Consider the following 12,485-nt stretch of genomic DNA (forward strand, 5'->3'; position numbering starts at 1 on the left):
TCCAGAAATGCAATCTCCCCTGGTCACCAGAGCCAAGTACTCAGTGGCTACCCCCTATGTGGGCTGCCCACACCCCCTGGCTTTGGAGAGCTGTGGGGGAAGCTGGAAAGGAGACAGGCCTGCAAAAGCAGTGAGGGGGATGGGGTGCTCACCTGCTGCCTCTGGCCTGTAGCAGTAGCAGTGTGAGGGTGGAGGGTTGGCTCTAACAAGTCAAAGTGAGAGTGCAAAAATGGCATCCATGAGTATCTCCATTCCTAGTACCTGGCATCCTAGTACTCTCCATTCGAGAGAGTCCCAACAGGCTTTTGCCCTCTGGCAGATGCTCTGAGATTAATAAATGAATTTCTTCACATATGGTCTAGGCTCTTTCCAAACTGCTGTTTTTGTGCTGGATCCCAGGGCAGGTGAGCCTGCACACAAGCCCTTTAAGAGCAGAATCTCTGTTCCCTACAGCCCTATGGTTCCTCTGGATATGTCTTGTTGGTTTTCCAAGCCATATGTTTTGGGAGCTTGTCTCTCCAGTGCAGGTTCCAAGGGCTGGGGTACCTGATATCAGGCAAAAACACCTCATCAAGGAGTTCCATTGTGAACCCCCACTCAGTGGTTGCTACACTGGGGTGGAATTCTTTGTTGTGTGGAGTAGCTGTTCAGCTAGTTCTAAAGTTCTTTTCCGAAGGAATTGTTTTATATGTAGCTGAAGATTTGTCGTGTCTATGAGAGGAAGTGAGTTCAGAGTCTTCCTGTGCCACCATCTTGAACTGCCTGCTTTTTCCATAGCTCTTTGGAAGAAGATAGACGATCTGATCTTCTTTGTGTAGCATAGTTAGAGCTTGTTTTATTTTGTTTACATGGTCTTTTAATATGGATTCCTGGTTTGGCAGAATGTTAACTGGAAACAATTTCAAACTTCTGTGACTTAGATTTGTTGAGCCTGAGGTTGGTATTTCTTCTCAAATACTGATGGCTTTTTCTTTTCTTAAAATAATAGAAGCTTAAAAAAATAAAAAAGAATTGTGTAAAGAGAGAAGCATATTTTGTTTGGCCTCACTAAAATACCACTTGGCTCCAACCAGCCCATATTTCCTGACTCCACCATGCCCTGAAGCAATGAAAGGGAAGAAGTTTTTCAAATGAGATTTGAGTTTGTGTATTTGCATTCCTTTCAGTTTTTGACTGTGTTGTTAGTCTTAGTTGGTCCAGCACTGTGAAGCTTGAGTCAGTTTCCTTAATAAGCTTAACAGGAGGGAATCTATGTTGGTCAAAATTTGCTTTGCTATGGCTAATCTGAAAAAGGCCCATTTTTTGATACAATTGATTTTTTTTTCTACAGTCTACATTCTCAACATGCTATTTACCCACACAGAATTTACTAATACGTGTTAAGTGCTTTCATAAATAAAGGCAGGTTATTTAAGATGGTGACATAAAAAAATGACCCACATTAAAAAAAAAAAAAAGTACTAGGTCAACTGCATTACTGGCTTGAACTACTTAGGATATCCTGTGGGAAAGTGATCCACTTTTCTGACATAATTGATTTGTGTGTCACAAATAGAAATGGCAAACCTAAATTTTGCACAGTGATTTTTCTATGCTTTTCTCTCTACTTTAAAGTAGGATACGTTTTTCACAACCCAACTGTGACCTGAGTGGTCCCCTTTATGGGGATAAAGCAAAGTACCAAGGAAACCTGTTCATGGTCACGCAGTGGGTGGGGCAAAGGCAAAATGCATGCCAAGTAATTGTTTCTTTGCACTACATTCTGTTAGTGCTCTAGTAATAGGATTTTGATAGAGGTCTTAATCAAGACCTTTCTCCCAAAGTACTTGGCAGACTTAAAAAATATGTATCAACAATATGTACATTCTATTTGACTCTGAAATTGAACCCCTTGTGGGATACAAATAGCACCTATTGCCCACCCACAGCCATGCCTGCATCTGGCCAGTGATGCTAACTGTGGAGAGTATTAAAGTTTGCTGTCTGACATTAGTTGCAGCCATTTCAGTGGTGAAACGGTGTTAAGGCCCAGCACTGTGAGTGGCTCTTATTGCCAGCCTAATTCAATAAATACTTAAATGCTTTCTAAAATCACCTACAATGTAAGGTATGAGGGGAGTGGGAGGAACATGAAAAGGAAAAGAAAAGGAGCAGAAAGCAGAATGGAAACAAAAAGGTATATGAGAAGGAGACCGAGGGGAAAGAGGTACTACTCATTGGGCTTTAGAGTCAGATAGAAAGATAAGTTCAAATTCCAGCTTTATTTGTTCCCAACTATACATCTCACTTAAATCAGAACTGTTACTCAACTATATTGAAGGTGAACAACGAGATGTCATTATTTACCAAATAATAACAATCTTTATTTGTAATGGTGGTTGCTGGTTTATGTGTTCTTCTAGGCTTTGAATTTTAGAAAGGCCGTGTTTCTTCTGCATCCCAGAGACTTCGGAGTATCAGTTAGGATTTGTTCTGGCTGCCTTGTGACAGAGACCCATACAAAGTTTAACATACAAGATTTTATTCACTCACATAAAGGAATCAGAGGTAGACAGTCTGGGGCTTTTAAGGTGTAAGAGCCTTGGCCTCTTCTGATTTTTGCTCAGCTTTCTTTCATCCTATGGTTCTGTATGGCTGTTGGAGCGCCATGAATTTCCTCTTTATCTCAGGGAGCAGAAAATACGAAGGACAGGGGAGGACTTGACCTTGTAAAAATCTCCTTGTAAGGAGGTTTTCCAGAAGTATCATGTGACACTCTGTTTACATCTCATTGACCATAACTTAGTCTGGGCCACATACATTTACGAAGAGCTCAGGAAATCTAGTTTCCCTAGTTCTCCATTTTTTTGAGCCTTGTGAATGGAATGTAGCAAGAAGCATTGTGATCCTGGGAAAAACGTCTTAGACGTTAGAACTTATTATTAGTCCTAATAATAGTTACATTTAAGAGGTCACAGGCACTATGTTAAAAAAGTTTATAAGAACCATCTCATTTAATCTTCCTTTGATGTTGGTGTTATTATCCCCATTTCACAGAAAAGAAATTGTGGTTTAAAAAAGCTAAGTAGTTTGCTCAAGGTTATGTCACTGGTAAGTGGTGGAACTAGCTCTCAGAACCAGCCTTGTCTTTTTTTGGATCCCAACCATGTAACCACTACTTTGTCTCCCACTTCTCAAGTTTTAACTTGGTAATTAATTCATGTCTACAGTGGGGTGTTTTAAAAACTTCTATCCTATCTGTGGTTTTATAGTTTTTAACTCTCCATGCTTTTTACCTTACACACACACACACACACACACCCCTCATTTATTTTTTAAAGAGCTTTAAGTATTTCTATGCTTATGTAAAAGAACGTGACTTTTATTACTTGATTAGTTTGTTGTGAGTCGTCTCTGTACTTTAGACAAGTATTAGAATTTTAGAGTTTCATTATTTACTAAGGCCCCATCTTTCCCCCAGATGCACTCCCAAAAGCTATCGGGGATAGCAGGGTGGGTAAGAAAGAGTCCTTTCCCTCGAGGCATTTACAGTATCATTCTTTAGAGAATTGGTTTTAGACAAGCCTCTTAACATCAAATTATACTATGACACTGCATGTAAATCACAGCTGACCTAGATGTACACACCCATTTGTCCTTATAATTACAAGTGCATCATTGTTACTTCTAAATGGTTACCTATCCCTTCAAAACATTCCTAAGAAATTAGGTAGAGTAAATAGGCAATTCTATTTTAGTACTCTTTGTATTTTTCCCTTAAAAAAATAGTTTATATTATTGCTTTAGTAATAAAAACTTAATCTTAACTTCATAAAGATATGTGGCTGATTATGATATCTGTTACTTTGAAATGCCCATTTGTAAAAATAAATTAATTTCTATTCCATGACATTTTGAATAGTGTGGCAGAAATGATGTATAAGTGTATTAGAAGTCCGAATCAAATGGGAACCAGTGTCACATTTGGGACCAGAATCTACCAATTTAGGTCTATATAGAGTTTATCATTGGTGTTTTCTGTTTTTTAGAGTTTTTATTTTTATTTTTTAATAAGCTCAGAGAAGATAGATGTTCCACCTGACATGTTAGGAAAAAGGGAGCATTACCCAGGGATGTGAGGCTGATGGCATCATGTCCTACAAAATTTCCACTTAATTCAGTCTTTGTATCTGGAAATCAGATATTGAAAGAAGGGACTAGCCAGCATACAGTACTATATGCTGGCTAAGAGAACATAATAATAACAAAGTAATAATAAATTAAATTAAATTAAACAAATAGAAAGGAAGGAAGGAAGGACGGATGGACTGGCAAGGATTCTCAATCAGTATATTTCTCTGCTTTGTTTTCTAGTGCATCTGCTGCTTAAAGGTATTATCTTACAAAAAAAAATTTTTTTTTCCTATTTGGGAGCTTACCTACAAATTTGTTTTGCTTGTTTCCTGAGCATGTATATACAGAAATATTTTGTTTCATAATGGAAAGGTGATTTTTTTTAATAGACATAAATATACCATCTAACCCTGGGATTTGTCTAGGCGTTTTCCTTCCTAGTCTTTAAGGTACTTTGTTACCTGAGCTTCATTAGTTTGAGAAGTCAGTTCTTTTTTGATTAGGTTATTGGCGTATATCATGTGCCCTGACACTTGACTATTAGGTAATGTGTCTCCCCGCTCTGCTAATAGTCTTTTTTATCTTGATGACCTAATAAACTTTATCTGATCATGGAAAACTCACATTTTCTAATTGTCCTTGAGATAATGGGCTTCCTTATTCCCTAGAGCGAATTTCACTTTGAAGACTTATACCCTTTGTCTCCTAATGATAACCATAAATAGCACTGGTGTAGAGCTTCAAAATTAAACAAACAAAAAGAATTTTAAAAGACTTTTCTGCATTATATATAGTCCTTACCTCAGCAGCGAGGGAAACGGTTCATGCTCATTTATGACTTCACATCATTGGGGGATTCTACAGTAAACACCATAGACATGATTCCTCCCTCCTTTCACAGTATGGCGGTGGGGGGGTATGTTTTTATGAATGAGGAAGACGTGTTTTTATAAGAAATCTACAGCTCAGAGAACTTTTTGGCTTGCCCAAAGTTATCGTAGGTGATAGAGTTTGTATGGAATGTGTAAACAACGATTAAACTGGAAAGGCAAATGGGAAGGAGATTTTAAGATCTTGGAAAACTGCCAAAGGTTCAGAATGGTTTTTTGGAGATCGTGAGTATCCAGCGGAAGCTTTGGATTGGAGCAACGACGTAATCAAAGCATTTAGAGAGAACATTCGGTACTGAGGTACCAGTTAAGTGAGTAAGGTTGTAGAGATGTGGAACAACTGAAGATAATTATTACCTAACATGTGCAAGAGAAAGCCCTGAAATAGTAGGAGGCTCATCAGGCGGGGGTAGGACAGATGGAGGAGACACTACTCTGGGAACGTGTCTGGGGGGCTGGCCGTGTAGGAGACCCCAATGACATTGAAGTGTCAGCTGATGAAAACTTGGTAATAACCATCCATAGCAGTAAGAGCTTGAAGAGCAGCAGTTAAGAGAAGCCCAACCATCCTTTCATAGGGCTCCTTTCTAAGATCCTATCTTTGATGACTGTCTCTTCGAGTATTTCCTAAAACCAGGAGTACTGCTCCCCAGAGATTAAAATTATGAGAAAACGGAGCTAAGATCATTACTCGAAAGTCGGTCTTTTCCTGAACGTGTGCACGATAGGTGAGTGAAGACAAGTGTGGGGCACGAACTGACACTGACTGAGGGGGTTGTTTCCTAGGCGTTTTTTGTCGACCACAACTCCCGCACCACCACTTTCATCGACCCCCGGCTCCCGCTGCAGAGCAGTAGACCCACGAGCGCGCTGGTCCACCGGCAGCACCTGACGAGGCAACGCAGCCACAGCGCAGGCGAGGTGAGTCCCACGCCCCCCCGCCTGGGGAAGCGCTTCGTGGAGGCCACGGCACACGGTCGTGGTGGAAATGGGCCGGCTTTTTAGTATTGCCTTGTCTTGTTTCCCTAGTTTGCTTGAGAGATTATCATTTGAAGACTGGAAAGTGTTGGAATGTTCACAGGGCTTCTGTGGAAATACACAGAGCCTCATTTACAAATTTTAAAAGACGGATCTGGGAGGAAAGATGGAAGAATGTGAGGAATTTTTTTACATTCAGAAGATGGTGAGAGAAAATTCTCAATGTTACAAAATGTTCCAGAGAGGATGATGGTAAACCCTTTCGCATTCCTAAGGGCAGCTTCGTAGGACAAAAATACGTCACACGGGTAGTGTACTGAATCGTAACAAAGTTTGAGGGATGCTCGTGTCCCACAAGGGCGTGAACACCCAGTCGTCACCACTACGAACTGCAGAAGGCCCAAGATGTAACGTTTAGTGGGCTGAATTTCAGTTACATGCAGGGAGATTTTTTAAGTGAGGGTTGCTGGGTTGAATTAAAATCTTCAGCCAATGCTATGGGGTTGTGGTGTCCTCACTAATTCTTTAAGTCACCATACACCTGAGGGTTGATTCATGAACTCTAAGAGCCCAGAGAAAATGGGCAGAATTAGGAATTACGAACAGCCCTACCTCGCTCTCACTTTGCTGGCTTGCAGTGACCTGTGGTAACCACATGGGGGCTCTCGAATAGCCTAACCAAAGAAAAGAAAAAACGAAATAATTACTTCCTGTTTTCTTTTTTCTTTGGTAGCTTAAATAAAAGGAATGTTCTAAGTCAACTTTTTTTTCTCTTAAAGTCAACTTTTTTTTCTCTTTAATACTGGCTTTATACCTTGAATGTTTATCATTGCTTGGTATACATTTTGCTCAAGGAAAAAAAAAAATTAAGATTCTTTTCCAGCATGTCTTTTCCATGTCTATGTGCATGTTAGATTTTCAGTATTATACTTTAGGTCAGATATTTTTGTAGTCTCTCATAAGAAAAATTATGAACGCGATAAAGAACTGGATTTGATTCATCAAAATTCTGCTCTTGGAATTTCCCCTCATGATTTACATGCTTGTGTGTTTGCTGACTGTAAGTGCAGACGTAGAAGAGTATACTTGAGAACCTCATATAAAAGTGATATATGAGTCTATTGCAGGGTGAGGTATGCACAGAAATATTTGTGTTTTATGAGTAGTTAATAAATCTTTACTTTGCTGCCATGGAAACCATTAGTGGTGAACTGGACGATATGAACAGCATTCATCTTGAAAGCAGAACAGATCTCTCACCTTTGGACCTTGTGTGTGATAAGTACCATCATCAGGGCCCTGCCTGACTCTATCACAAGGCCAGTGCACTTTAGCCACTTGCCTTATCTTGACTTCACAGTATGGAGCTGGCTGCTGGGTCGGGTGGGGACTCTGCCTAAGATTAACAGCTGCCCTCTTTTTTCTTTCAATTCCTCTGCCTCGGCCCTCTGGTTATTTTCATAGTCTAGTAATAGCCTGTTGTGGTAGAGGGATCCTAAGGTACCCATTCAAATTTAAGTGAGGGTAGCTCTTCAGTGTTGAAGGGGACCGAGCCATGGAACAGAGATAACCCCGTAAAGACTCAGCAGTCAGCCCCAGCCCGGTCAGGCCATTGACGGGAATGTGCTTTCTGGGGTAGCCTGCAGCGCTCCCCACGCTTATCTGGCCTTGCCCCCCCGTCGGACGGTCTGGTTCGAGGAAGTGAGGTGTTGAAGAGAAGACGTTTGTCTGTTCTGGGAAATAATGATGCATGACCACATACTGACAGGAGGGAAAGAATATGTTCATGTATTAAAATGGTAAGTTCTGTGACTGACAAACAAGGTGTCGTTAACAATCGAGTCTCCTCTGAGAGTAGCTGAGTTTATTCTTCAAAGCCAATAATTCAAGAGAAGCAGAGCGAGAAACTTCTAGTCACACACAGGAGTCTTTCTGTCTACTCTCTTATCCCCGTTTAGCAAATATTACAGGTGGTGGAAGTGTTGATTTATCTTCCATCCAACAGAGTCATTCTTACCAAACACTGGCAGGGTAGAGACAGAGTAGCTGGTGTGAAGGACCCAAATAACACATGTTCCTTGTTCTTACTAAGGAGCAAATATGGGAAACTAACTGCAATACCAATGAATAAAAACATGAACGAAGACACTTTATAAAACGGTAATAATGGCAGCTGCTTCACCGATGTGTATCAGGTGCTGTGGGAGCTCAGAGCAGGTGCATTTAACGTCAGCTTGAACAGAAGGGAAGGCTTCACCGAGGAGGGGCTGTTTGAACTACACTGTGAAGAGCGAGGGAGAGTATTCTTCGGGGACAAGCAAGCCGCGTGGAGTGGGAACGGTATTTTTAGTTTTAGGGCCTTCAGAAAAACGCTCACCAAACACCTCACAGATACAATGTGATAAAATGGTTGTGAATTTTGAATGAGTGGGAGTAGAAGCTCTATTTTAGAAGTACCAATTTTTAAATCCACTATGTTATTTTGCCCTTTTCCTTCTCTTACTGTCTGATACGTCCTTTCTGCTGTTGTCTGAAAAGCCTTCTGTAATATGGGGAGGGCAGTGCTAAAACGGAAGCTAAAGCAATGCTAGAGCTTGCTGAGAAGACTGTGGAAGGGCATTTTTGCTGATCGACTTGCAAGTACGGGTTTCTAAGTCTGTAATAGGTACAATAAATAATTCAGGTTGGGGCAACCCTATTTAGCTCTCTCACACCTGTTGCGATTAGCTCCCTGGTGTGGGAGGTTCAAACCAGAAAGAGCTGTTGTACCGGGTGCTCTAATAGGCATGTAAGATTGCTTCTGAGGAGATCATACGCCACCTCAGTACCCCACACGAAGCCGGTGTGGCCTCTGCTGTGCAGGGAATTCCCGGACCTTCCTTGGCCAGAAGAAGGGATAACCTGGTCCTGGGGCTTCCTAGGTTCCCTCTCCTATGTATTGTTGCAGGTTTGGGTTCTGTCAAAGCAGAGGTTATTCCTGGTGAACAGGTCTGCTGTTTAGCTTCTACGACCCCAGTGATGATACACGTATGAACTACGTCTGTACCACCTGGTAGTCACTGCCCCAGCCCCTCTCAAGGACATGGACATCCCAACCCATACCCCCAATTCAGCCACTAAAGCAGAGATCTTGGGAGCCCTGTGTTGGCCCCTCAGGTGGCATCGTTTCTGGTCAGTTGACACTTCATGCTCGTTGTCAAGTATTTTGAATAACTAGGCTCCGTGTGCCGATTTAAACCATCTGGGTCTTGGGGCAGACCATAAATGATGCTTCTGTTTGCAGGTGGGAGAAGATTCTCGACATACAGGACCACCGGTTCTTCCCAGGCCATCGAGTACGTTCAATACAGTCAGTAGACCGCAGTACCAGGACATGGTTCCAGTGGGTACGTCATCGCTTTCTAGAGATCTTTATCTTCGCTTTTCATATCACTGTGAATCATGCGGTCTGTCGGCCTGCTCCTTTTGCCCTGTACTGAGAACTGTTTCGTTATCCCTAAGAAACTGATTTGAATGGCAAAGCACTCATGTCATATAAGATCCTGTGGAATGAGATTTTTTATATTACTCTACCTTTTCTTTGTAGAGCTATTATATTAGACAGCTGATCTTAAAGAAAGATAAGCTATTAAGGCAAATACATTATGTGGTCATTTCAAATTAGGCAATGGACAAGCATATACTTAGAATATATCTAATGCTTGGGACCGAACTTAAATAGTGTGTGAACCTAGAGTAGCCTCACAATAAGAAAGCAATGATGACACATTCTTAAGGTTTTGGTAGAGAGCTAGGTATCTGTAGCAAATATAAGGCAGGAAGAAACTCCAAAATTATAAAATAAAAATAAATGAATTGGGGCAAATAGACCTAAAGAACAACTTGAGTTATTAGTCACGTGATGAGGTTGAAGTAGATCAGTTTCACACCTGGAGCCCTCAGGCAGGTGGAGTAGACAGATGGCAGGAGGCTGTGTGGGCTCCCTGCTTCATCTTAAATTCGAGTAGCTGTCCATTGGTCTGTTTTTACCTTAAAATTTTCACTTCTTTAAGGAAAACTTGAACATGAAATAAAAGTAATGCCCATGGCATTACTTAACTAGTTTGGCAAACACTGGACAAGAAGAAATCTTGGATCTAAGTCCAATAGTCTGTTTTATTATGCCGTTTACTAATAGGATATTAAGTACCGCACAGAGAATTTTAAAATCTTTTAAAATAGTTACTCAAAAACTTGCCTAGTCTCTGATTGTAGATGGAATGTAAAAACCCACTGACCAAATTTTAGTTATAAAAGCGTTTTCTAAAAAAATTTTTTTAAGTGTTTTCATTATTTATGTATGATGAAATGTACTGTTAGATACACTTCAAGCTTGCAGGGAGATTCTGTGAGCAGATAGTATTTTTAAAATTTTATTCACATTTAACTGAAATATGTACACATAGGCAGCATGATGTAGCTGAAATTTGAACTGGAAAATGTTTAGAGCATTATATTTCTTTTGTTTGATCATTTGTTAGTTTAAGTAAGGCATATTCCTTGACATATTTATGAACACAAGAGTGTTGCCTGAACTAGGATGATGTTTGAGAATCCAGACATTTAGTTCTGGGGCTTGAATACATCTATATATCTGATTATCTGATTAGAAACAGATATGATCAAGATGAATAATCTTAAGGAAACAGATTATTTTTCTTGATAAAAAATTAATTATTAGAGCTCTTAATGAATTGTAATGAACTGTTTTTAAATTTCTGTGGACATTAGCTAGACTTGACAAAGACACAGTTTCCTTTCAAAGTTATATACGTAGTTGATAATGCCAGTTGTGCTGTAGCTGTTGCTATAGTTGGTTTGGTAAATACCTACATGTGGCTTAATGGCATTTATTTCCACATAAAATTTATGAATGCTTTTTGTCCTCTACATTTTGGTAGAGGACAAAAACCATTTCATTCTTTTTTATTGCAGGGTAATATTCTATTAAATATAGAATTATATACAGAATCACATCTTTACCCATCTATTGATGGACGTTTATGTTGCTTCCCTATCTTGGCTATTGTAAATAATGTTGCAATGAACAGAGGGGTGTGTACATTTTTTTAAATGTTTTTTTTTCTTTGGGTAAATATCTAGTAGTGGAATTACTAGAGCATGTGATATATCTATTTTTAATTTTTGAGGATCCCCCATACTGTTTTTCATAACGACTGCACCAATTTACATTCTCACCAAGAGTAAAGAAGGGTTCCTTTTTCTCCACATCTTTGCCAACACTTGTTATTTCTTGTCTTTTTGACACTAGCCATTTTAACAGGTGTGAGGTGATGTCTCACTGTGGTTCTGATTTGGATTTCTCTGATGATTAGTGATGTGGAGCATCTTTTTAAGTGTCTGTTGGCTATCTTTATGTCTTTCTTGGAAAAATATCTATTCAGGTCATCTGCCCATTTTTCAATGGGATTATTTGATTTTTGTTGTTGAGTTGGATGAGTACTTTATATATTTTAGACATTAATCTCTTATTGGATATATGATTTGCAAATATGTTCTTCTACTTGGTATACTGTCTTTTCATTTTGTTGATGTTCCCTTTGCTGTGCAAAAGCTTTTTAGTTTGATGTAGCCCCAATAGTTTGTTTTTGCATTTGTTTTCCTTCCTGAGGACACATATCAGAAAAATGTGGCTAAGACCAATGTCCAAAAAATTAGTGTCCATGTTTTCTTTTAGGAGTTTTATAGTTTTAGGTTTTACATTTAGGTCTTTAATCCATTTTGAGTTTACTTTTGTATATAACATAAGAAAGTGGGCCAGTTTCATTCTTTTTCAGGTAGCTTCCCAGTTTTCCTAGCACCATTCATTGAAGAGACTGTTTTTTCTCTATTGTACATTCTTGCCTCCTTTATTGTAGATTAAGTAACCATGTAAACATGGCTATGTTTCTGGGCTCTCTGTCCTGTTGATCTGTATGTCTGTTTTTGTGCCTATACTGCACTGTTTTAACTACATAGCTTTGTGATTTAGTTTGAAGTCTGGGATTGTGATATCTCTAGCTTTGTTGTTCTTTCTCAAGATTGCTTTGGCTATTATGGGTCTTTTGTGGTTCTATACAAATTTTAAGATTGTTCTAGTTCTGTAAAAAATGTTGGTGTCTTAATGGGCATTTTGTTGAATCTGTAGAGTTCTGTGTTGAGTATGTACATATAACAGTGTTAAGACTACCAATCCATGAGCGTGGTATACCTTTCCATTCATTTGTGTCATCTTCAATTTCTTTTATCCATGTTTTCAGATTTCAGAGCACTAGTGTATTTGGGCAACTCTTGTTCTGCCTCTTCACCTCTCTAGATGGCTGATAGTTTATCAGAAGATACTTTTCCATTTCTAACAGTTGCTTAGAGGCTTTTGGTAAACAGTAGCTAAAAACTAGCAATATCTAGAATCTTGTTAGTGATCTCATCCTGCAATTTGATAATAAATATGATTTATTGGTTGAG

At 39.5% G+C, this 12,485-nt stretch overlaps 1 protein-coding gene across 1 annotated transcript in view; it reads left to right on the top strand.

Moving 5' to 3' along the window:
- The window catches only part of HECW2 (HECT, C2 and WW domain containing E3 ubiquitin protein ligase 2), a gene marked incomplete at its 5' end in the record, with an annotated part of 220,054 nt that overhangs the window by 143,573 nt on the left and 63,996 nt on the right, over positions 1-12,485 (top strand). Inside the window, 2 exons of the mRNA XM_080799839.1 lie at positions 5,790-5,924; positions 9,265-9,367. Of these exons, the coding sequence (XP_080655965.1) occupies positions 5,790-5,924; positions 9,265-9,367 (238 nt within the window). The remainder of the gene's footprint in view (positions 1-5,789; positions 5,925-9,264; positions 9,368-12,485) is intronic.

This window comes from Martes martes, assembly GCF_963455335.1.
Source record: "Martes martes genome assembly, chromosome: 3".
Taxonomy (NCBI): Eukaryota; Metazoa; Chordata; class Mammalia; order Carnivora; family Mustelidae; genus Martes; species Martes martes.